General features: G+C 45.3%; 1 protein-coding gene across 1 annotated transcript; it reads left to right on the top strand.

The window, feature by feature from the left end:
- The first annotated feature begins 286 nt into the window (after positions 1-286).
- LOC138268078 (lysyl oxidase homolog 1-like) lies at positions 287-25,342 on the top strand. The gene is made up of 7 exons (XM_069217442.1): positions 287-5,218; positions 11,553-11,661; positions 13,231-13,368; positions 19,452-19,608; positions 20,259-20,354; positions 22,363-22,478; positions 24,255-25,342. Exons 1-7 carry the CDS (start codon positions 3,859-3,861, stop codon positions 24,259-24,261), a joined length of 1,983 nt encoding a protein of 660 aa, XP_069073543.1. The 5' UTR covers positions 287-3,858; the 3' UTR covers positions 24,262-25,342.
- The last annotated feature ends 1,131 nt before the right edge of the window (positions 25,343-26,473 follow it).

Raw genomic sequence — 26,473 nt, 5'->3', positions numbered from 1 at the left:
TGTCTAAAATTTCTCCAAACTTTTTAAGGTGCTGTCGCTACAGCTATTCCCAGAAACCCCCACAAAACAGCACAGAAGTTTCCATTCTGCCTCGTCAATTTATTGGATTCAAAGTTAGATGTATATTCAGCCATGCGAGGAGAATGCGGAGATTTTATTTGAAATAAACCTTTAGCAGGAACTTTCAACAAGGCTCTGGCTTTTCTAGCTTTGGTGATAAATAAACATTCCGGGGTGTCCAGCTCCTCCGGTGGGGTGGGCCTGGTGTGGGAGGGGTGGACGGGCCGAGGGGAGTGCGGGACGGCTGTGCAAGCAAAGCATTCAACCCCCCGAGGGGAGAGACAGGCACAGAGAGCGAGCGAGAGAGCTGCACAGACAGACCCTGCATCGGAAACCAAGAGCATCTCCCAAGAGGCAGCCGGAGCCACCCACAGGGCCCCCCAGCACCGGGAGACCCAGCCATGGGCCCTCTGCAACGCTTGCACTAGCCCACTGAGCAACTTGTGCACTGGGACACTGGGCGTCCACGGCCCTGAGACATTGGACAGTGTGAGCCCTGGCACACTTGGCAATCTGAGCCCTGGGACATTGGACGGTCTGAGCCCTGGGACATTGGGCGGTCCGAGCTCTGGGACATTGGACAATCTGAGCCCTGGGACATTGGACAGGGGACACTGGTCAGTCTGAGCCCTGGCAAACTGGACGATCTGAGCCCTGGGACATAGGACAATCTGAGCCCTGGGACATTGGGCGGTCCGAGCTCTGGGACATTGGACGGTCTGAGCCCTGGGACATTGGACGGTCTGAGCCCTGGGACATTGGACAGGGGACACTGGTCAGTCTGAGCCCAGGCAAACTGGACGATCTGAGCCCTGGGACATAGGACAGTCTGAGCCCTGGGACATTGGGCGATCTGAGCCCTGGGACATTGGACGATCTGAGCCCTGGGACATAGGACAGTCTGAGCCCTGGGACATTGGACGATCTGAGCCCTGGGACATAGGACAGTCTGAGCCCTGGGACACTGGACGATCTGAGCCCTGGGACATAGGACAGTCTGAGCCCTGGGACATAGGACAATCTGAGCCCTGGGACATTGGACGATCTGAGCCCTGGGACATTGGGCGATCTGAGCCCTGGGACATAGGACAGTCTGAGCCCTTGGACATTGGACGATATGAGCCCTGGGACATAGGACAATCTGAGCCCTGGGACATTGGACGATCTGAGCCCTGGGACATAGGACAGTCTGAGCCCTGGGACATTGGGCGATCTGAGCCCTGACACATTGGGTAGTCTGAGCCCTGGCACATTGGGCAGTCTGAGCCCTGGCACATTTGGCATTCTGAGCCCTGGGACAGTGGACGGTCTGGGCCCTGATAATTTGGGCAGCCTGAGCCCTGGGACATTGGACAACCTGAGCCCTGGGACATTCACCCCTTCCAGAACCTGAATTCACTAACCCAGGCACTGGGATATTCATCAGTTACAACACTGGGTTGCATCCAGAACCACCTGTATCAGAGGAGCCGGCAAAGGTACAACCACAGAACCACAAGCACCTCCTCCATTAAGGGCGCCTAGAAAATAAGGTACGGAGACATTCCGCGGGGCTGAGGGAACTAAGGATGCTCTGCATTGAGCAGTCTACAATATAACACCAGCCACCCTAAAAGAGGGAATTTCTGCATATCCAGCAGCGGGGTGTAAGGTGCCTCCTGGATAGAGGCAGCACCCACCAGTACCAGGCCTACCACCATCAAAGAGTCCAAGGAGTCAGCAGGCGATCAATCACCTGCAAGAGAACACTCAGCATCACCATCAAATGAACGCCAATCAGTGGCACCGGTGCCACACCAGCCCCTAAGCACCAGGTGCTGAACACCTGTTGCATTAGGACACCCAACAACATCTACACCGGGGTGTTTAAAACATCCTGCTCTGGTGCACCCAATACCAGCTACACTGGTCTACTCAGCATCTTCTGTATGCTGAGACCTAATACCTACTGCACAAGAGCGCTCAAACCCACCTGCACTGCAACAGACAACACCATCTGTGCTGTGCAATTCAGGATCTACCGCACTGGGTCACCCAACACCTCGTGTCCTGGGCTACCAACCACTGGCTGTGCGCCAGCATCCAGAGACAACTGCGCTGTGGCAAACAAAACCTTCTGCACTGGAAGAGACAACGCCGCCTGCACTAGGACACACCCAACAGGAATACAAAACCTGTTGTATGCAGAAAAGTGCAACCCCTGGTGAAGCACACAATTCCAACCCTACTAGGGAACCCCACACCTTCGACACTGGGGTATCTGCACTCTTGCACCTAGGAGCTCCCGTACCAGAGCATCACTTACCTGTTGCACTGGGACGCTCATTACCTATTGCACTTGGGCATCCTTCACTTTTTGTCCTCACTTGGGTACCTTGTGGGGACTAAACAGCACTCAGTACTTCCAATAAGACTGTCAGTGTTGCACACCCAGCCCTAAGGAGTGGATCCCATAAAATGAGGACCTAGACCAGTTTCTCCCACCTCTCTCTTCCAGGCATAGGGCACTCACCTGCAGCACAGACCAAGAAGGGCTCCAGCCCTCAGCGCACCCAGAAACTGAGCAGTGAGACCTCAGGAACCTCAACGGAAGCGTAGCTCAGCACCTTCCCATCCTCACAACTCAAGGACAACCAAAAGTAGCTTGAGATCAGCACTGACATCTGATCATTGACAGCCTCAAACTAAAGTCAGCACCAGCAGCAGAGGAGCTGAGAACCCCCAATGAAAGAGAGCACAGTGGCTGAAGCGAACCACCATTGGACCTGAGAGAGCACCACCAGCCAAATAAGAGAGCCACTGACGACAGAAACCACCAGCAGCCCAATCCTTGGAACCGCTAATCAAAGAAAGGACCAGCAGCCCAATCCAAGGAGCCATTAATCAGAGAGCACTAGCAGCCTAATCCGGGGATCCACCAATCAAAGAGACAGCCAGCAGTCAATTCCATCAAACCACCACCCAGAGTTGGCACTGGCAGCCCAATCCAGGCGGCACTAATCAAAGAAATCAGCAGGCAAATCCAGGGAGCTGCTGACCAAACAAAGCACTAACAGTCCAATCCAGGGAACTGCTGACCAAGCAGAGTATCAGCCGCCCAATACAGTGAACCTCAGCAAAAAAGGGCAGCAGCACCTCCATCCAGTGAACCACAGACCGAAAATAACACCAAAAGCTTTTTGTGAGTGTCAGGCGAAAAAGAGCACCACAGGTCCACAAAGAGCAGAATCAGTCCAATCCAGAGATATCAGACTAAAAAGAGCACAAACAAGCCAACACAGGGAACCTTGGATCTAAGAGAGCACCAACAACAGAAGCTTCAAGATCCTCAAACTGAAGAGGGCACCAGCAGCCCAGACCACGCCAAAGGAAGCACCAACAGTGCAGTTCACACATTTTCACACCAAAGAGTTCACCAGTAGGCAAACAGGAACACCACACCACAGGTGGCACTGGCCACCCAATCTAAGGAATCTTCAGACTCCAAGAAGCCAGGGTGCCTTCTACAGAGAAGCTTGAGCCTCCCGGCCTCCCAGGAAAGGTCACCCGCCAAAATCCCAGGAACCTCCAATACCAGCGAGCACCAGCCACAGAAACTCAGGAGCATCACACCAGAAAGGAACCTTTGAACCAACGTCAGTGAATTTGAGATGAGAAGGACACCTGCAAACATTCAATAGTAACAATCCTCTGAAGTACAAGCCCAATACAGCTCCAATCACTATATCCTGGACGTTTGTAGAAAAGTAGCTGCCTGGTCTCAGGGATCTCCTCCCTTCTAGTAGTGGTAGCCCAGAAATGTCTACAATGCCTCAGCACCTTCTATTCTTGTATATCCATCTGCTCCTTCTTCTTCAGCTCCCAGGGGAGATCTGGAGCCAGCAAACCTCTCATCCTGGGCTCTGGAGACAGCGGATTCGCTGGGAGAACCGTGGGAGGGTGTACAGCCTGCTTAGCACAGGGTCAGAGTACTTGAGGGGCAAGAACAACCGGCACAGCATCTACCTGTCTGCAAGGGAGCGGGGCCAGGATGCAGGCCCCAGGCCCAAGACTTCAGGTATCACTGCCTCTATAGCACCAATCCCAGAGGTCACTGCTTCGAAGGCTCCTACAGTTACTGGTTCCAGGGGACCCTTTGTCACTGGCACCAGGACTCACACCATCACTGGTTCTAGGAGCCCCATGGTCACCAACTCCAGTGGGCCAGTGGTCACTGGTTTTGGGAACACTGCCTTCACTGGCCTGAGAGCCTACATGGCCATTGGCTCTCGTGGTCCTGCATTCACCTACTCCAGTGTCCCTGCAGTGACTAATTTCATCAGCCCTCTGGTGACTGGTTCCAGAGACCCCTCCATCACTGGCGCCAGGGGTACAACACATACTGTTTCCATGGGCCCTTCAGTTACAGTTGCTAGGGGCCCTCCAGTTACCAGATCTGTCCTTATCACCAATGGAGTCCGTAAGCTGCACCTTGTCTCTGGGATGCCTCCTAGGCACTCAGGACCGCAGAGTGTTCAAGACCAAGGGGAGGTCCAGGCACCTCGTGCCAGAGGGGTGAGTCCTACCACCAACATCCACCAGGGTAACCTCACAGACACTGATGGTAACCAGAAGAGTGTCAACCCCAACCATATGAGGCAATCTGACTCAAGTCACTATGACATCATACCAGAAAGCACAAGCCCCTCTGAAGTCGAGAGGGATTTGAGCTCCAACGATATCATCCCAGGACACACATATGCTGCTGAGGCAATAGGACAGAGTTCAAACCCCATAAACATCATATCTGGAAACACAGGCCCAGCTGAAATCAGACAGCAGAATCCAGACCCCAGTTACATCACACACAATAAAGATGGCCGCACCAGTGATGAACTCAATGTCATGCCAGGGCACGTGAATCTCAGGTGGCAGAGTCGAGGTGGCCCTTTGGACATAGGCCCTTCTTCAGCGGTGCGGGTACCCACAACGGTGGGCACGGTGACCCCTACGGTGGAGCAGAGGCGCCCTAGCACTGCAGAGATGGTTGGAGACGACCCAAGGAATCCCTACAAGAACCACAACACAGTTCAATACAATATCTACCCCGCATTGAGGCCTCGCGGTGGCCCCCCTGGGGGCAGGAGGCCTGGCTACGGAACCCGTTACTTCCAGCATGGTGAGTGGCACCAGGGCCAAAGGGGTAAAGTCCAGGAGGGGTGGAGTCTTACAGACTATGCAGTGCAGAAAAGTGTGGATGTAGGACTTTGGGGAATCTTTCATGAGAGCTACATAGAAGTGGGCGCTGATGTATAGTTCTGGCAGAAAGTCACATTGAATTCAGATCTCTAGCTGGCTTGTTACCCTGGCTGCAGAGCTCTAGAGGGTGCACTGGGGGAGAGCTCTGTAGAGACTGACCCACAGGCTGCAGAGTTCTGGAGACTATTTTACATGGAGTGGGGTGTTCTATAGGGTTTGTTACACATGGTTAAGAGTTCTAATTGGTAGGTTACATGTAGTGGGGAGCTCTAAAGGGTTTGTTACACCTGTCGCAGAGTTCTGAAGAGTATGTTACATTAATGGAGCGCTCTAAATGGTTGGTTGCACCTGTCGCAGAGTCCTGAAGAGTATGTTACATTAATGGAGCGCTCTAAAGGGTTTGTTACACCGGTCGCAGAGTTCTGAAGAGTATGTTACATTAATGGAGCGCTCTAAAGGGTTTGTTACACCGGTCGCAGAGTTCTGAAGAGTATGTTACATTAATGGAGCGCTCTAAAGGGTTTGATACACCGGTCGCAGAGTTCTGAAGAGTAAGTTACATTAATGGAGCGCCCTAAAGGGTTTGTTACACCGGTCGCAGAGTCCTGAAGAGTATGTTACATTAATGGAGCGCTCTAAAGGGTTTGTTACACCGGTCGCAGAGTTCTGAAGAGTATGTTACATTAATGGAGCGCTCTAAAGGGTTTGTTACACCGGTCGCAGAGTCCTGAAGAGTATGTTACACCGGTCGCAGAGTTCTGAAGAGTATGTTACATTAATGGAGCGCTCTAAAGGGTTTGTTACACCGGTCGCAGAGTCCTGAAGAGTATGTTACATTAATGGAGCGCTCTAAAGGGTTTGTTGCACCGGTCGCAGAGTCCTGAAGAGTATGTTACATTAATGGAGCGCTCTAAAGGGTTGGTTGCACCGGTCGCAGAGTCCTGAAGAGTATGTTACATTAATGGAGCGCTCTAAAGGGTTGGTTGCACCGGTCGCAGAGTTCTGAAGAGTAAGTTACATTAATGGAGCGCTCTAAAGGGTTTGCTACACCGGTCGCAGAGTTCTGAAGAGTATGTTACATTAATGGAGCGCTCTAAAGAGTTTGTTGCACCTGTCGCAGAGTCCTGAAGAGTATGTTACATTAATGGAGCGCTCTAAAGGGTTGGTTGCACATGCTACCGTGTTCTAAAGGGTATACTACATTAGGTGCAGAGCTCCAGAGGATTTGTTACACACGCTGCAGAGCTCTGAAGACTGTAACATTGGCTGGAGAGCTGTAGAGAGTTTGACTTACCGGCTGCAGAGTTCTGAGAGTTATTTACATTGAATCAAGTGTTCTGGTGGTTTTTTTGCAAATGTATGAGTTACGTGGTAGAAATGGTAGGTTAGATATGGCGGAGCACTCTAAAGGGTTTGGCACTAATGCTTCAGAGCTCTGAAGGGTGTGTTAAAGTAATGGGAGAGTTCTAGAGGGGTTGTTATACAAGCTGCATAGTTCTGGGGGGTAATTTCCATTCAGTGGACTGTTCTAGAAGGTTTGTTAGACACGCCGCAGAGCTCTGAAGGCATGTTACTCTGGATGAAGAGCTTTAGAGGGTTTGTTCGACACGCTGCAGAGCTCTGAAGGCATGTTACTGTGGATGAAGAGCTCTAGAGCAGTGGTTCCCAACCTGTGGTCCGGGGACCCCTGGGGGTCCGCAAAGCCTTCTCAGGGGGTCCGCGACTGCTAAGAAAATTAAACAATATTAAAAAATATTGACAAATTAGGTCCCCAGCTTCCAATAATGACTCAGGCGGGGGTCCTCGGATTCCAATTATGATTCAGTGGGGGTCCCTGGGTTCCATTAATGTTAAACAGGGGGTCCACGGAAATCAAAAGGTTGGGAACCACTGCTCTAGAGGGTTTGTGCTCTGGAGGCATGTTACTGTGGATGAAGAGCTCTAGAGGGTTTGTTAGACACGCCGCAGAGCTCTGAAGGCATGTTACTGTGGATGAAGAGCTCTAGAGGGTTTGTTGGACACGCCGCAGAGCTCTGAAGGCATGTTACTGTGAATGAAGAGCTCTAGAGGGTTTGTTGGACACGCCGCAGAGCTCTGAAGGCATGTTACTGTGGATGAAGAGCTCTAGAGGGTTTGTTGGACACGCCGCAGAGCTCTGAAGGCATGTTACTGTGAATGAAGAGCTCTAGAGGGTTTGTTGGACACGCCGCAGAGCTCTGAAGGCATGTTACTGTGAATGAAGAGCTCTAGAGGGTTTGTTGGACACGCCGCAGAGCTCTGAAGGCATGTTACTGTGGATGAAGAGCTCTAGAGGGTTTGTTGGACACGCCGCAGAGCTCTGAAGGCATGTTACTGTGGATGAAGAGCTCTAGAGGGTTTGTTGGACACGCCGCAGAGCTCTGAAGGCATGTTACTGTGGATGAAGAGCTCTAGAGGGTTTGTTAGACACGCCGCAGAGCTCTGAAGGCATGTTACTGTGGATGAAGAGCTCTAGAGGGTTTGTTAGACACGCCGCAGAGCTCTGAAGGCATGTTACTGTGAATGAAGAGCTCTAGAAGGTTTGTTAGACACGCCGCAGAGCTCTGAAGGCATGTTACTGTGGATGAAGAGCTCTAGAGGGTTTGTTAGACACGCCGCAGAGCTCTGAAGGCATGTTACTCTGGATGAAGAGCTCTAGAAGGTTTGTAACAATGTCAGCAAATGTCTTGAAGGCATCTGGCAGAGTGGAATAGAGGGCGTACTATGCTTGCATGGTTTCTGCCAAGTTCTGAAGGGTTTGTAGCCTTAGGTGCATAGCTCTGAAGGAAAGTTACATTGTGTGTAGATCTCAATGCTTTCTCACACCAGATGCAGAGGTCTTGCGAGTTTGATATATTGAGTAAAGGGTTCTGATGGCGCGCTACATTGGAAGACTAGACCTGGGATCTTAGTCACGTTGACTGCAGATTCCTGGGAACTTTTTATATTGTGTGAAGAGTTCAGAAGGCTTCTTAAATTGGGCACAGGATTATGGATGGCTGTTATATTTCGTGTGGCACTCTGGGAGCTTGAAAGTTTGGAGAAGGAACTCTTGGCGGCTTGTTGCATTGGGCGCTGATCTCTGACGCTTGTTAGACCGAGAGAATTCTTGGTGGCTTGTCGCCCTGGTTACTGTGCTTTGTGGGCTTGATAGGTTGAAAGCAGAACTTATTGCATAGGGTGCTGACATTGGAGGCTTAATACATTTGGAGGAGAGCTCTTGACTGCCTCTCGGATTCAGTGCTGCGCTTTGTGGGCGTGGGCTAAGGATTGTTTTTGAGACCAACAACAGTTTAATTTTTGGCCAATTTTTCTTTATATTGGTGAGTGCTCCCACCCCCCAACAATACTGGTTTACAAAAATTACGACAAAATAAACCAAGTACTGACAAATCCAAAATGCATGAGGCTAACTCGAGCCATATTGGCTGATGCCAATGCTTGTTAACCTTAGGACGCCTTGTTTTCTTGCTGTATCTAACTACCCTCATGGAGAATTCGGCCAAAATGTGCAAAGTCATTTTTGGCATTGCTCCATGTGCTCTAGCCCTTGAGATCACCTATCTCACCTCATCCTACATACTGAGCGGGTGTTCCACCATTATCACAGTTTATGTATCTTTCTGTCCATTTTCTGTTTTGCTTGTTTTAAGCACTTTCTGCTTTTCGTACCACTTCTCCTCACCCTCCAAGGTCTACTTCTTAGTTACCTGTATTCTCCCCTAAACATCACCATCAGTTATGATGCCATAAAACCTTTGAATGGATATTCAATATCCCTCTCACCTTTACCTCCTGCGATGGGAGGGTCAGTTACAAAGGCTTGATTTCTCTATGATTGAACTTTTGCTAGTCAACGTGGATGTAGTATTACAAGGTTCATAGTTACATCATAAATTGGTTCATATAGTTACACTGCATCATAGCTATTATAGTTACATTGCTATGTAACTTACATCAGCAAGGATATTGTTACATAGTACATATATGGGCACTGTTACATAGTTGGTACATTGAAAATAGTCTATAATTTACATATTTATATAGCAACATAGTTCATACAGTTACATTGTTATATACTTTGTATAGTTACCTTACAATCTAATTAAATTGGTCTTAATATTGTATTATATAAATACACTGGGAAATATTGTGTATATGCACATTGGTGTTTAATTAAGGCAGTTACATTGTTAAATATTTTGTACAGTTACACTGTTCTGCAGTTTATAATCAGAATGTACATAGTTTGTAGTGTTTCATTCTGACATGGTTCATATAGTTACATTGTTAAACAGCTTGTATAGTTAACTTGTAATTATGTAAATTGCAGTCTGTATAGATACATTGTGACAGAATTACATGCATTATTTGGGTACAGTATTACACCATGTACACTGATTGCTGCATAGTTCATATACTACTTTATTAATGAGATAATATAGTTAAACTGTGGCACAGTAAAATAAAAATGTCATTGTGTGTCTATAGTTGTTTCGTTCATATAGATACAATCGTAATCTGTATTGTTACACTGTTTGTATAACTACATTGACAAAAAGTTGATTTTGTCATATCATTACATAGTTAATATAGTTATATATTATAGGATTATCTTGGTAAGATTTACATTGTTCAAATGGTTACATTTTTATGCAGTTGCAAAATTACACTATTTGTAGGTGATATAGTTAAGTGGTTATATAGCTTGTAGAACTACATGGATAACTTGTTCAGATAGCAGTTTTGCTCCATAGATATTATATTTACATTGCTATGGAGTTATTATAGTTGATTAGTTTACACAGCTACATTCTTACATTGTTTGTGGTTAAAGTCTTAAATTGTATTATTACATTCTTTACATGTATTGTTAAATAGTTTCTAGAAGTATATTGTGTACTTAAATACATTTTTTCCATATTTGTATAGTTGGTATGGTGGCACTGCAACATTCTTCTTACAGAGTCAATGACACTTAATGTGTAATAGTTGCATTGTTACATAATTTGGACAGTGGCAGAGTTACATAGTTATGGAAGTTTCATTGTTCAAAAGCTCTTATGGGTAACTTGCTTTACAATAAATATAGGTACGTTGTAACGTAGGATATTCACACTATTATATGCACTTTTATAGCAGTATTGTTACGTGGTTTGCACATTTGTTTTGTTAAATGTTTAGTGTAAGTATAATTACATTTTATGTACTTGATATAGCCACAGTGTTACATACGATGTACAGTTAGTATGGTGGTATTGTAACATAGTTTGCACAGTTACGTAGCTCACATAGTTACATAGATTGTATGAGCACATTTGTAAATGTAGCTCTATTGCTGAGTAATTTGTACAGTTGTATTGGTCTGTAGTTGTCATAGTTACATTTTAAAGGAATCTGTATAGTTGCATTGTGTATATATTGCATAACGATGCAAACCTATGTGTGGCACAGAGTGGCCTTCGTGTTGGCAAATCATGTACAAAAAATTATAAGGACAAGATTAGTGCAAAGCTCCAGGCAACTGCTTGCACCAGAGGCAAATCAGCTTGTATACGGGTAGACAATATACAAGCACACAGGCGTCTATGAGTGAGCAGCTCAAGCATCAAAGCTTTGATGCTGGCACTTTACAAATCCATCATTACTTCTCTGGGAAGATGATTACATTGGAAGATTATAGTGGGGCAGAGCTCTGGGATGGTGATTACATTTGAAGACAATGCAAATCTCTGGGATTACTTTATTACGCTGGGAGGTTGCAACTGTGCACCTCTACGGACGGGTGATTATATTGGCAGATTACTTTTGTGCAGATCTGTGGGATTATAACGCCATTGGTGGATTTAAGGATGGGCTCGACAGAAGTGTGGTATAATTGGTAGATTACAAGGGTAGCAGAGCTTGTGTGATGCTGGATGCTCTTTGAAAGATTACTTGTGGTGTGGGTTACACTGGGATTGAGTGCTCTCATTGAAGTTGTGTGTCTGCAGAGCTCTTGGCATGCAAGTTCAACTGGGTGCAGGGCTCTTTAGGGGCAGGTTACATTGAAGGCACAGCTCTTTGATTGGAGACTTATTTGGGTGGATTGCGCTCTGCCTGAGTGACATAAGATACTAAGCTATGGTAGAGATAGGATTGTGAGGCTTAGGCCCGTGGATTGTAGATGCTGTTTCATAATTGCCCACCAATTAATCCGCTTCCAACTCTTATTCTGTATTTCTGTGATCGGCTAGGCCTCCCTGACCTGGTGCCAGATCCTTACTACATCCAAGCCTCCACCTATGTCCAGCGAGCCCAACTCTACTCCCTCCGGTGCGCTGCAGAAGAGAACTGTCTTTCCAGGTAACAGAAGAGATTAAAACTATTGGAGTTTTTCTGCAACATTTAAAGAAGTTATGATGTTGGGCTTGGATAACATTCAGTTTGGAAGCCCTCAGCGTAAGGGCTCAAGATAAGATCTTAATGTGGGGATGTTGTACTTGCTACGTTTTGAAATTGGGATTAAAATTATTTTAGTGAGTACGTAAAGGTAATGCTTATTCTCAAAGTAATTATTTTAAGGTGTGTAAAATATAATCCATTAAAAAAATGCGAAGAGTTATAATTAAGATTTCCTTTGTACCTTACAACATCATGTAGATCCAGATTTTTTGGGGGGGACCTTTATAGTTTTAAATTTCATGTTGATATATTTGCCTGATTTCTGGGTATGTCATGGGCTGGTACTCCCATCACTTGGAGCCCTGCTCAAGATAATGGAAGTAAGTTCAAAAATACAAATTATTTGCCCGAGCCCTATTCACAAAGGTAAATTTAGTCTAAAAAAATAAGCTTACAATGGAATGTCCTTTTTTACCCTGGTCAGGAATTTACAAAGTGTTTCCTGGTATTTGTAAATGGTTTTATGAGCAGAGAACTCCACCAGAATTCCTGAGATATCCTCACTTGTAAATCCAACTAAAGGGATGTGAAGAGGTCATTCCAAAAATGGTTTGCCATAGAAGTTTGTGAGTGGCCGCAAACATACTTAGTAAGAATTTCCAAACTGTTCTCTAACCTCTTCCCATCTGGGCAATGGTTGGAGATGAGCTCCATTGCAAGGCGGAGTAGCCGGTCTTCACTGGTTTAAAGGAGAATGGATCAGACCCATATTTGTTGAGGGGGGGGAGGGAAAGGGCTTCTGTACAGGGAGAAATATACCCCCTGTGGAGAAAAAATTGTGTATTTACATAAGCAACTCCATAGCCCCTGTGCAAACATCTTTGCTGTGGACATAGGGAAAAGTCACTTCACCTTCTCAGTAGTATGCTTACATATTTGCATCTGCACAGCTTTCACAGTTATAGTACTAGAAATACTGCTCAATAGGGAATAAACCTAAAAATTATTTTCAGCTGGAGGTGGAAATTTCCACCAATATTTTTAAGTTAGTTTCATCAATATGCCAGAGAGTCTTTCTTCTATTATAGTTGAATAGACAGCATATCAATTTCTAGCATGTTATAATGATTGCACATGATATGAATAGTGTAAAGTATCATTTCATGTTTGTTTTAATACATTATGAATTTTACTTACAATTCAACTCCTCAATACTAGTCTTTTAATAACCATGTTATAAAAATGTATATCCACAAAGGGCACGTAATGGGCAATAACAGGGGCATTACTTGCCCTTTATTGAGAGCTCTTTGTTGCTATTTCTCTTCTATGGAATTGCAAGAATTATCAATTGCCTATCTTTGCGCATGAAGATCCCTGTCGTGGAACAGTTAGTGGTAAAACTTTGGTGGCAACAGAGAAAGCCTCAGCCCTGGGTGGATGGGGCCATTTCACACCGAAGAAAGGTTCTCCAGGGTTGTGTTGTGACTTGAACCCCACTTTGCATCATAATGTTTGTTTGGTTTTTAGGTCTGCCTACCGCCCGGGAGTCAGTGACCTCAGCTTCAGGGTGCTGCTACGGTTCCCCCAGAGGGTCAAGAACCAGGGCACGGCAGACTTCCTGCCCGTGAAGCCACGTCACGCCTGGGAGTGGCACAGCTGCCACCAGTAAGTACACGGAGCTCGGCCGGGGTCATTACAACGAAATCTTGGCCTTTGTGACCTGGCGGGAGGGAGCCCGTGAGGAGACTCATTCACTTTAGGAGGCCAAGTGGAGATCTGGGGAAGCTGGCAGGTGTTTGGTCGGAGTAAAGAATTTAGAAGCATTTCAAAGACCATGTTGTTAAACATTGTTCAAGTGAGTCTGGTGTTTTTGCTGACTTTAGGAAAAGAAAGAAAAACGATTTTAGAGAGAGAGAGAGTGAAAGAAAGAGTGAGAGTGAGAGTGAGAGAGTGATAGAGAGTAAGAGAGTAAGAGTGAGAGAGAGGGTGAGACAGAGTGAGACAGAGAATGAGAGTAAAAGAGAGAGAGTGTGCGATAGAGTGAGGGAGAATGAAAGAGTGAGAGAGAGAGAGAGAGAGAGAGAGAGTGAGAGAGAGAGTGAGAGTGATAAAGAGTAAGAGTGAGAGAGGGGTGAGACAGAGAGTGAGAGTTAGAGTGTGATAGAGGGTGAGAGTAAAACAGAGAGCCAGAGTGTGAGAGAGTGAGGGAGAGTGAGAGAGAGAGATTCAGAGAGAGAGAGAGTGACTGGCAGTCAGGGAGAGTGATAGATAGACAGATAGATAGATAGATAGACAGATAAACAGATAGATAGATAGATAGATAGATAGATAGATAGATAGATAGATAGATAGATAGATAGATAGATAGATGTACGGGTGGATGGATGGACAGAGGCGGATAGATAGATAGATAGATAGACAGACAGATAGATAAACAGATAGATAGATAGATAGATAGATAAACAGATAGATAGATAGATAGATAGATAGATAGATAGATAGATAGATAGATAGATAGATAGATAGATAGACAGACAGCTAGATAGATAGATAGATAGATAGATAGATAGATAGATAGATAGATAGATAGATAGATAGATAGATAGATAGATAGATAGATAGATAGATAGATAGATAGATAGATAGATAGATAGATGTAACAAAAGCTGTCATGGCAGAACCCTGGGTGAGATCTCACACTTGTGACTGTGCATAGAATAATACGGTTACATGCTGTATTCATGTAATTGTGCATACCGCATTACACCCCAGTTCTTAGTAGGATTTGTGCGAAATCGCGTTTTTTTCTTGCAAAATGTCATGCAGTCCCGTGAAAGCGCGCACCACCCGTGTTAAATAGAAGTCTCAGAAGATACCACCTAGACACTGGTTCGAGAACAAAACGCAAGGGCACGACATTTTCTCTGAGAACGGATCTCAAGCGGGTATTTCACAAGACTTTTTGTGCAAGATACACACTCAGGTAAAGAAACATAGTTCACAAGATCGTGTAAAGCATGATTTTGGGAACTTTCTATAATTTCGTATTATGCAACATTCGTGACTTAAAATTTCACTCAGGCCTGTATTTAACTTTCTTCTACAAATCACTGCGCTCTGAATCCTTTGCTCAATTGACAAATGGAAACATGTATAAGACAAATCAAATCAAACCAAAACGCTTTATTCGGTATGTAAATCATCAACCATATAAACAACAAAAAAACTCATCATATAAAAACAAAATACATTCAACCAATATGTATATCCCCTCATTGTCTACTAGACAAATATACACAAATGAAAGAATATAGTCCAGAATTCATTAAAAAGAAAAAATAAATAAATCAATCAAGTTAAAAATATAGAATCATTTAAAAATACTCTAAATTATTCTGCCAGGTTATAGCTCCCTTGAGAAAAGACCCCAGCCCCTGCCACACCAGGGCATCAGAAGCTATGCGCAGCCACAAAAAAGCTGGGCGATTTTGCACAAAAACCCTAGGCCTCCACAGGGGAAATAAGAAACGCCGCCTAAAGGGCGCATAAAAAACGCAGAACAAGGTAAAGTGAATCAGAGTCTGCAGAGACACTCCATCACAGGGGCAAAGTTTTACAGATTTTTCATCATACTGACCTATAAAGGACTAAGTGACTTCTGATAACCCCTAGACGGAATCGCGAGATAAGAGTCCTTTCCCTCACATTTCTAATCTCCAGTAGATAGGGCAAAGGACCCACCCCCATCTTCAACATAATAAAATCCCTTACTGATGTTTTCCTTAACTCCTCCTCCTCCCTTTTAGCCCCCAAAATGTTCAGGAAATTTTCCTTAGCCCAACGTTTGTCACAGCTGGTCAGACCCTGAGGAGCCTAAAACATATCCGGCCGCCGCAGTATGTAGGCTACTTTTCTTATATGCCTCAGCCAGGGGATATCCTTCACATGATCACAGGCCAAACAGTCCCGCAGGATCTCTGCTAAAAGAGGCACATTCATTTGTCCAGATAAAAATCAATAGCAAAAAGGGTGCAAGCTGGATGGTATCTTGTACAAACTCAAGATCTAATTCAATATGCAGACAGAAGCCAGAAGTATTTTGACCAACTCCTATCAACCTTCTGCAAAATCGATTTTCCTCTACTACAGGGGCCCTGTTATCCATATACCCCCTGAGTGGAGCCCCGTACAGTAGGACTGGGAGACATTTACGCCTATAGACTTCAAGCAGGGGCTTAATAGGTTTACTTCCCACCCTTGCAGCAAAGTCAAATGTGGCACCAACTGTAGCATTAAAAAGCACCCCTCTCCTAGAAACACAAAGTTTCCAAGAGCCTTTGTCTTCAAAATTTACCCCTAAATAGGGGAAATCCTGAACCTTGCTAATTACTTGATCTTTAATCTTCACTCTTACCGTTAATTTTGGGAGCATCCCTGCAATGTTCCTCTAAAAAAATAAACCAGTCCATTAGTATACAAAAGAAAGAGTGTAGGGGCCAGGACACATCCCTGGTGCACACCCCTGTTTAGCTCAAAAGCATCCGAACATTCTCCATTGGTCCCTACCCTCACATTTGCATTAGGTCCTAAGTGGAGGTACCGAAGCAACTCCACAATTTGGGGATCCATACCTAACTGGATTAACCTCTCCCACAGCTTACTCCGATTTACCTTATTAAAGGCACAGCTAAGATCCATAAATGCAAGATATAGGGTGCCTTTCCTGGCTTGTGTATATTTCCCATTCACCATCAACAGGTTTAAACACTGTTCCTAGGTACCAAGCCCTTCCCTAAAGCCGTACTGTACCCGGCTCAAAATTTCATTTTCAGCCATCCAAACCTCAATACGCCTTAAAATAATCTGCCCCAGAATTTTGGCCGATGAATCAAGAAGGGAAATAGGGCGATATGACTTAGGGTCATTACGATCTCCCTTTTTGAACACGGGAATAATACAAGCTGATCTCCATGAAGCAGGAATTCCCACACAGACTACTGCGTTAAGAACATTTAACAAGGTGGGCGCCCATAACTGAGGACAAGATTTATAGAGATCCATAGGAACTGAATCCGTGCCTGGAGCTTTATTGCTAGCACTGCCATGAGGCGCCTTCCTTACCTCACGGAGTGTAAACCTGATAGCTAAGTTGGGAAAAACATCAGGCTGAATGCCCCGATTGTTTCCTAAAGGACTCCCCTGAAAAATGCTGCAAAAATGATTCACCCAGACCTGAGGGGCAATATTACAGCCCAGGCCCTCAGATGTTTCTGATTCAAAGAAACCCTTATTTACAACCTTCCAAAACAGGCCAGGATTTTTTAGCTCCACTGCACATTCCAATTTCTCCCAGGCTAGCTCCTTGAGCTTCAGCTTTCTTGCCCTCTGAACACTTTTGTACTTAGCCCTCAGAACTCTAACATGATCCATGTCTCTTGGGTACTCCTTTAAAGCCTTCCTCAGAGTTTCTTAGCGTCATAGCAGGACTTACTGAACCATCCACCCTTATCATCGTCCCCCGCATCCAACAAAAAACCTCCAGCGGCAGATCCTTCTCATACCTCGCCGCCAAGACCTGGAACATGCTCCCTACCAACCTGCAACAGACCCAAGACCTTCTCACCTTCAGAAGACTCCTCAAGACCTGGCTCTTCGATCAGTAACATCAGCTCACCCCCCCACTCTCCCAGCGCCTTGAAACCCTCACGGGTACGAAGAGCGCTCTACAAATTCATTGATTGATTGATTGATTGATATCCTCACGGGGGACTGAGCAGCTAGGATCAAGCAGCCTTTAAAGGCTTTGTTCACTCTGAGCATCGCAGCCATAACTTCCCCTGGACTAGAAGTCTCTGCCAGAAGTATACCTGTAATCAAATTTAGGTTGTCACCCAAAACCCTAACTACTACTTGTTGGATATTAACCTGTTTCAAACCAACTCTCCTGCCCTGGTCTTTTTTCCTTGCCAAAGCTGGCCCTCCCCGACCAGATTTATATAGGGCCTTTGGAAAGTTGAAGAGGACGGTAAGGGGATTATGATCACTTAAGTGCTTCTCCACCACCTCTCCACCTATGACCAAATCTTTTAGAGGTGGGGACACAAAAATATAATCAATAGTTGTACCAGCCCCTCTGCCTACAAAGGTTGGAAACCGATGAGTGCCCACCACTTCACTGTCACAAATATTAAAGAGACCTATATTACGTAGGCCCTTAATCAGAACCCTGCCCCTGGGATACTGACCACCCTCAACTGAACAAACCTCGCCATCAAACTGAAAGGGGTTCACCACAGTGCTGTGTCGCCCTATCTTAGCATTAAAATCACCTGCCACAATAGCACAGAATTCCAAACTCACCTCCTCCATTCTACACTTCAGTATCTGGAGAACTGAGAAAAGGACCCTGATTTGGCACCCCACATCCCAAACAGCGTTATAAAAATTAACCAAAAGAACATTGAATTTATTAGGGAAAACTACCCAGACCATCAGGATACCCTGATGATTACAGTTGATTTGGAATGCTTTAGCTGTTTTAGTGAATCGGATAAGCGTGACCAAGCCACCTTTAGGGCGGCCTCCGTAGGACCGAACTGCCGGGACTGCAAATCTATAATAACCATCCCAGGCTGCATGCCGATCCGACCATGTCTCTTGAAGCATGATAAAATCATAGTGTGCCACGCACTTTATCCATGCCTGGTCTAATAGCTTAGTATCACACCCTGCAATGTTCCATGAAATAAGGCAGAACTTTGTGGTTTATCCACCCTGGACCTCCCTAGTCATAGACGCATTGGGGGATACTGCCAAACTCTCTGTCTGTCTCCTTGCATAGTGCCAATCCACCTCCTTCAAGTCAGGAGAGCTAATAATATAATTTCTCCAACTGGCAAGCTGTGGAACATTCTGGGCAAAATGGGAGTTCCTATAATTCCTCAATAGAGACTCAACGCCCTGCTGCATATGATTATAAATGTAACCCAAAGGGACTATGACAATCTTTCCCTCTCTCTGGGAAACCATACTTTGTGAGGAGAGGAGCCGTTGGGCCAGTCCAGGATATCTACAGTTTGTATTAATACAGTCCCCATTCCTCTCTTTTACTTGGGGCCCAACCCAATCAATTCTTCTGACAAACAAGATATCCCTAAGGTCCTTACAAGCAAAATCACAGTTTTTACTCAGCCAATGGCCAGTCTTATATTTCAATTGGTCCGTAGATTCACTAGATCCTGGAGCAAGAGCAGGGACGTCTGTCAACACCACCACATAAGGGGCACAGGCCGGAGGGAGCTCCAAACAAACCAGTGGGGAGCTTTTCTTCATCAAAGGCCGATTTTGGATTCTGCCATTATGTTGAGACTCCCTCCCATTCTCCACGGGCCCACTGTCAAATTGCCTACCACCTCTTGGCCTGGTTGCCTCCCTTGCACCTGTCGATGGGCCAGAAGGTGCAGCCGAAACAGTCTCTGCACTAAAACCCTGTGCCCCTGGATTTGCAATGTTAGCAGGCTGCCGTATAGCTCTCACCAATGCCATATATAAGACATTGGGTTGTCTGCTGAAAGCTGAGGGTTTGAATGTGGTGATCCCGATGATGTGGAATCATCTGGCAATCTTAGGTGTGTGACCACTGGAAGGTTTCTGTGTCCTCCTCCAAATGAAAACCTGTCTGCGTGGCTCAGCACCCTCTGTCGCACACTATCCTCATCGTGCAAAAAATATATTTATTCTCCCTGCAGGCACTACCACAGTATGGATGCGTTCAGCAACTATGACCTCTTGGATGCAACATCCCAAAGGAAAGTGGCAGAAGGGCACAAGGCCAGCTTCTGTCTGGAGGACACAATGTGTGACCCAGGATTCAGGCGGAGGTACGCCTGCACCGCACACACCCAGGTAAGTGAACGCAACAGGTTACGTGGCTGGGAGAAAGCGAGAAGTCACAACATGCAGGCTAGGACTGACAAGTCACACTGTCCTGCTGTAAGGTAACAAGAAGTCCCAGTACACAGCTGGTGGGACATAGAATCCAGATGGGAGGTTGGAAGGAATCACAGAGCACAGCTTGGGATTACTAACATATCTGTAGCTAGAGGTAGGAAGAACCTGCAGCTGGAAGAAAGAAAGAAATCACAGGCACGTCTGGGAGACAGTGAGAAGTCACACTGTCCTGCTGCAAGGCAGCATGAAGTCACCATACACAGCTGGAAGGACACAGACCTCAACTGGGAGGCAGCAAGAAGCCACAGCTAGGAGAAAGCAAGAAACCACAGGAGCCATTTGGGAGATGGTGAGAAGTCACCGTGTGCTACTTTAAGGTAGCAGGAGGTCATTGTACACAACTGGGAGGGCCTGGAGCATGGCGCGAGGAGGCAAGAAGTCACAGGTGGAGGGCAGCAAGAAGATACGGCACACTGCTGGGAGGTAGCAAGAGTCCACAGCACAGAGCTCAGTGTTAGTGAGAAGTAACTGCACAAAGCTAGGAGTTAGCAATAAGTTCATGATATGTTAGATAGAAGATGATATGTGTCTTCCTCTCCCTGCAGGGCCTGGGTCCCGGCTGTTATGACACCTACAACGCCAACATTGACTGCCAATGGATTGATATCACAGACGTCCAGCCTGGAAATTACATTCTTAAGGTAATCAGGGCCCATCCCTCAATCATGACTTACCTGGTGTTCATGGGTAGAACTGGAGCAGATGCTTTAAAAGTGAATTTATAATGATGGTAAATCAACCAATGTGGTAGATTTTTCATCAACATTAATTTAAGGTTACAGGCAGAAAAGGTAGAGTGTCAGGGTTGTTAGTATACAAAATGCATGATCTTGCAAATACTGGAGACACTGGTGAAGGTGCTCCTAAAGTCTGTGTTTTAACAATGTAGATGGGTTGGAAGCACCTCCTAATCTCGTGAAGGTGTGATAGAACAGTTTTTCACTGTTTATATAGGCCTGTAGGGAGTGTCATCAATTCCCAGGACAAGTCTTGTGGATGTTGGTTATTTTGGAAGGAAAAAGAAAAAAATCAGAAATCTTCTCTAAGGGCGGGTGACATTTCTGCCTTTTTAGGGTTGAGCCTGCGTTGCATGCGCTCGCGCATGCGTTTAGCAGGGAGACTCTTTAGTATTTAGAAAAGGGCTCCGAGCCCTGTCAACTTCACGTCAGTGCTTTTTATTGGTTCGTGGGCTTCCCTAATAAAATCCGCTTGCTTTCATTAGTCGAAGGCACGCATATGGCATGCCTTTTCCGGTGGCAAGCCCTCCTCGAGCGCAGCGACCAAGTACAGAAAACATGCGAGGCTCGCTGTTTTCCATCGGGCTCGTGGACTTTTTTTTTCTCTAATTTAGAGCGCGATCTCGCTTGGCAGAAGTCGAGCGCTTTACAACCTTGAATTCACTTTTTCGGGTTGTGTACATAAATACACTTTTGCCCGATAGGTGAAAAGTTGGGTTAAGAGTTTACAACGCGATCAGCTCTAACATGAGCAAACGCGAGACCCGTCACATTGTAAATGCTTGTTAAAGCCAGGTATTGTGTACCGTGCCCTGCTCCAATATGTGCTTTGGAAACCTCTGTTTAATGAACTGAGGGACTCATTATCTGGAATTAATTTCAGGGTGTTTTCCTGGTGCTACACACCCTTAATATTTGTATAATTTTTAAATCTCTAGATGGAGCAAAATCTGTAAAACACAGGAGTGACATCATTACAGTTAATTACATATTTCAGACAATTTGTAAATGTGAAATGTAATTTATAGGAATATATACATGTATTGGAATATACATGTATTTAGGACACATAGGGGGTCATTTTGACCTCGGCGGTCTTTTTTAAAGACCGCTGAGGGACCACCGTGCGGAAGATCGCCAGTGGTGGCGGTTTGCCGCTCGGCCTATTATGACCGTTGGCAGCTCTCCGTCCTTTTACGGACGGAGAGCCGCCAACAGCCATACTGGCAGGAGGTGGGGAAGTGGAGGTTGCTCCACCTCCACCGCCACGCCAACAGAACACCGCCCAGCGAATCACGTCCTGTGATTCGCCGTGGCGGTGTTCTGTTGGCGGTGTGGTGTCGGCGCAGCTGCCCCCATGACTCCCGTCCCCTCCCGAAGGATCGTCTCGGTTTTATTTACCTTTCATGAATGGATTGGTGATCAAAGAATGGGCAATGGTCAAGGCTGAAGGAACTATAAGGCTCTAAGGCTGTAGCATTTACTGGATAATTAAGAATTTACGCCACTTGCTTCATAATTTGTCACATATTTTGCAGGTTTCAGAGAAAATGTTTTTCAAGCTCAAATGGATATAAATAATACGGCCAGAGAATGCGTCTCATAATGCAGCATAATTTGCATTTCTTACCGCATAGTTTAGCCAACCCTGCCACATGGTATGGTGTCCCACTGCCACATAATTCCAGTGGCCATGACAATGGTAAGGCTCTGCAGAGCGTTTTCTGTGGGTTGGGGCTGTCACGATGATGATGAAAGTCATATTTCACAAGTGGTATTAAATATATCCCCCTATTTTACAAGGTTCTATTGAATATGGGTTTTCTACAACTGCATTTTGTGCAAAAAAAACAAACATGAAATATAACGAATGTATAACTTGGACCTCTTTTCTTGCTCTCTGTTTTGACAGGTGACCGTGAACCCGAACTTCCAGGTACCAGAGTCGGATTTCACGAATAACGTGGTGCGCTGTGAACTCACGTACAGTGGGAGCTACGTCAGCACGCGAAACTGTAGAGTGACCAGGTACGGTTACGTGTGATATGGAGCTCAGAATATCACGTGCGCATTGCTCACCTAGAGCGGAGGGCGGTCTATCCTCGGTTATTTTACTGTTTCATCTAATTTTATTTCATTGCATACAGCTCAGCAACTCATAACAAAGTATAGTTGCAATGAAACCCTCAGGCCCTGGCCCCAGTGCAACTGCACCTGCTGCACTATTGGTATCTATCCTCCTGCCACAGACGTGTTAATACGCTTAAGGGATCCAATCATTTGTAAAACGGCCCTTCAGCTTAAGACTCAAGGATGCCCTTTGTTCACCCATCTCACTTAGACTCTGGGAACCTGGTTACCCGCATATCTTATTTTCCTAATGACAAGTCTCACACACCCCATACTACATTGAGAGGTGGGTGTATCTAAAACGCAGTATCCATGAAAGCAGCACATACTTTACAAAACAACTTTTAACAAGTCTGCAACCTGGAGGCCTTTATGGGTGATTATCTTTTCAAGCAAAATAATGCATTTTTTTTAAACAAAGAAATATAGACTTGTTTGCAGATTGAATTAAATGGTCGGATTTATTTCTGCAAAATAAAATCATATTTTATTGTACTGGTCCTTCAGGTACAAATACCGTTTTAACAACTGATGTCGGCAAATGACTAAACCGGGTAACAATGTTCAGAGGATAGGCACATCTAGATCTGTTTTACACCGCGTAGCACTGCTGTTCACAGGCCGCCCTGTTTCTTGTGGGGGCCTGTGACAGTACAGCTGGCCTATTAGTTCTGTAAAGCATCATGGGATGAACTCTTCCAGTGACACTTTTTTAAACCCAGTGCAATGTTCTACTTATCTACCCAGTTATTTACTTCTAGCTCTTGCTGATCTGGTGGTCACTGACCTCTCAATCTAACTCTAACCAAAGTTGGTGGCTAACCATCTCCCTTCATCCACCTAAATATGTGACACAAGCCATCTCTGACAAAGGGGAACGTCTGGCTTTATCACTTGTTCAGTGACCTCCACTCTCATCGCAGTCTCACGACTTGCGACATTTCCACCTACGCGAGTGTTACGCTTCCAGACTCCCCCAAGTACGGAAAATAAATTTACAAAATAGTAGTTTCTCAGAGAATATAAATGTATTCATCTAAATCATATTTTTGGTTGAAATATTTAAAGAGTAAAAGGTCAGTTTCTCTAGTTTTTATAATATCGCGGACCTAGATCTTCCATTGGGAGGGAGCAGTAATTTGCATTTTACTTTGTATGGGAAGTAAATGCAAATTTGATTTAAATAAGGGAAAGGAAAATAATCCTAATTATTATTCCAACAAAGTAGCATATCTCCAAGGCTCATATAGAGATGGGGTGATGTGGCGTCCTCCAAAAATTGGCATACGCTCCTTTTGCCCACCTAACTCCACTACCTAGCCGTTTACACAATCAGCGCCATCTTCCAGTGGGCCAGCAACCATACAACACTTGTCCAGAATTTACCCTATTAATGGGATACCACACTTCCATTACTATTATATACCCAATGTTGGTCCATCGGTGGAAATTCAACACTATCCACGTCACTCCAGACTAACCCCTACCACAAGAGGCCATATAAGATGCAGCTCTCGGTCGTTATAGCATCACATGCTGTACAATTTCTACGATAGAGGCCCCAGTGTGTCGGAAAGTCAGGTTTGGACATCTGTATTGCACATGATCACATAATCATGTATGAAAGAACGACCGCCCTATATCTCAATGACATACTTTTTTCTTCTCCTGCAGCTATTGAGGACTTCACACAGTGACCACATGGACAATCTGGACAACTCTGCGATTCCGTTCAAATGAGATGTGGATATTGTGAGGACAACAGGTTGTCCCTTGTGACTTTTTCAATTTAGCATTCTTTTCATCATTTTTCTATTTTTTTACGCAAACTCAAAATACTTGTATTTTTCTAAATTGTGTGTCCACCATTGCAAAAGAATAGTGAGCGGTGAGCAGGAGGAACTTGTTGGTTCACACAGTTTCTGTATAATCTCAAAAAAATTAGAAACCACGTGAACACAGTTTTTTTAACTTTTCTGAATCAATTTGTTGCTGAAAGTACTATGTTGATTGTTGTTGCTCAGTTTTTCTCCACCCGTTTCCATTGTCCTGGTGTTAACGAGAGATGTCCCAAGTTGATGCAGAAGCGAGAGAAGCTTCTCACATTTTCTGGATAGCCAGTGACTATGCAAACAAATTCCCAATTGGATTTCATGTATGTTGATTTGGACACCACAAATGTAAAGTAGATGAACCCAAAGACTTGTACAGCTCTTCCCAGCACAGTGTCATCCAGCTAATGCCAACAGGAACTAACTCTTTGTCCCTGAAAATGTCAAGCAGAAACCACATTTCCCACAAATGTGTACTTTTGGGCTACACTTGATTTGGTGAGGGTAGGTACTGACCTGGAGAGCAGAGTTTAATTTTCATGCTGAGTTGTTTGGAGGTGATCCGGTGGATGCATCTGAGGTTGAAGCAGATGCTCGGAAGGTCAACGAGCCCTTCAGAGGAAACCCTACAGGTCTCCTCATGTTGGGCGCTGGAGTGTTTTAGAGTTTTGCACCAGTAGCACCACTGTATTGTGAAGATCCCAACAGACCCAGCAAGTAGACGCTCCTGCAGGTCCACAGGAAGGAAACTGGACACTACTTCCTGTCCGAGGATTGGACAGGAAGTGAAGGAAGAGGGAAAGCAGACTAATGCAGGGCAGAAGTTACATGGTGAGGGACAGAGTCCTTCCAAGTCCTCCCACCTCTATCTCAAAAATAGAACAGATGTAAGAGAAATATCCAAATTAATAAAGTTTAGTATTGTATAAATACTTGGCTCTGTGTCATTTGTTCCCACACATCTCCAAGAATATACCATGTTACAACCAGTTTGGCCGCAGTGCTCGGATAATTTCACGGTTTATTGGTAGGCCAAGGCAAGGGTCTTTGCACAGTTGGGAAAGAAAGAGGCAGTCGTGTTGTGCCAACTCCTGATCGGATCCAAGTTTTCGGTAGCAAGGCAGAGTCAAGAGTGACCCCTAGGACCTGGCTTTGGCATGTGATGTCAGACACTGTATTAAGAGGTGGTGAAAGTCATATATGGTTTCTACAGAAACATCTGGTCCATCGAGGGCTGCAGGGATAGTTTTGAGGAGGGTAGAGATTCAGAGACTGGATGGAGAGGTGTGGCACATAGTGTGAGTGGTGGCACCAGAGATGGTGCTGGAGTGGACACACCACAGCAGGTCGAGGACTTACGACCGCGAAGTCATCGGAATGAACATGCTCCATTGCATAAGCAGACGAACGAGAGGAGGTCAGTGTCCAATGCAGCTCAATGCAAGTGTGCGGTTGGCACAGGAAATGACGCTAGTGCAAGGATTTAGGTGTTTAGTGTAAATGATGCTCCTTTGTTTATTTTCTCACTTTTTTCCATCCATCCTCCCGCACAGTGATAGAGATAAGGATAAAAGATTCAGGGTGAGGAATAGATTTATGGTGTACCACAAGCCAACATCAGGCATCAACCCATTGACCGATGGAGGTTGTTGAATGCCATATCACATAGTAGGTGCTCTAAATGGGACTGGAGGTTTGCGGTCCCAATGTGCTAGTTCAGGGTCTCTGCCTGAGACATCTGTTCCCTGGGGTCCAGGAACTCTTTACCAAGAGCAGTGGTCTTCAGACTTTTTTATGTTGCGCCCACTACCTTTATAAAATAATATTAATGTTCATCAGGGCCTCCCCAGAATGAAAACATATTTTTTTACAATTATTTTACAAAATTGACAGCTCTAAAGATATTAAAGAATTCAAACATAGCAGTTCTCTTCACTTATCCCCCTTAAAAACGCTGCAATCAAATGTATGATTGCTAATATGTTACGGGTACACCGGTCTTCCTAAAGTGTATAAGTATCCGCAGTGTTTCCTTAATCAGAACTGGGAGGCAGGGAAGAC

The sequence above is a fragment of the Pleurodeles waltl genome, chromosome 12 (genome assembly GCF_031143425.1).
Source record: "Pleurodeles waltl isolate 20211129_DDA chromosome 12, aPleWal1.hap1.20221129, whole genome shotgun sequence".
Lineage (NCBI taxonomy): Eukaryota > Metazoa > Chordata > Amphibia > Caudata > Salamandridae > Pleurodeles > Pleurodeles waltl.
This window is presented reverse-complemented; position numbering and strand designations above follow the sequence as displayed.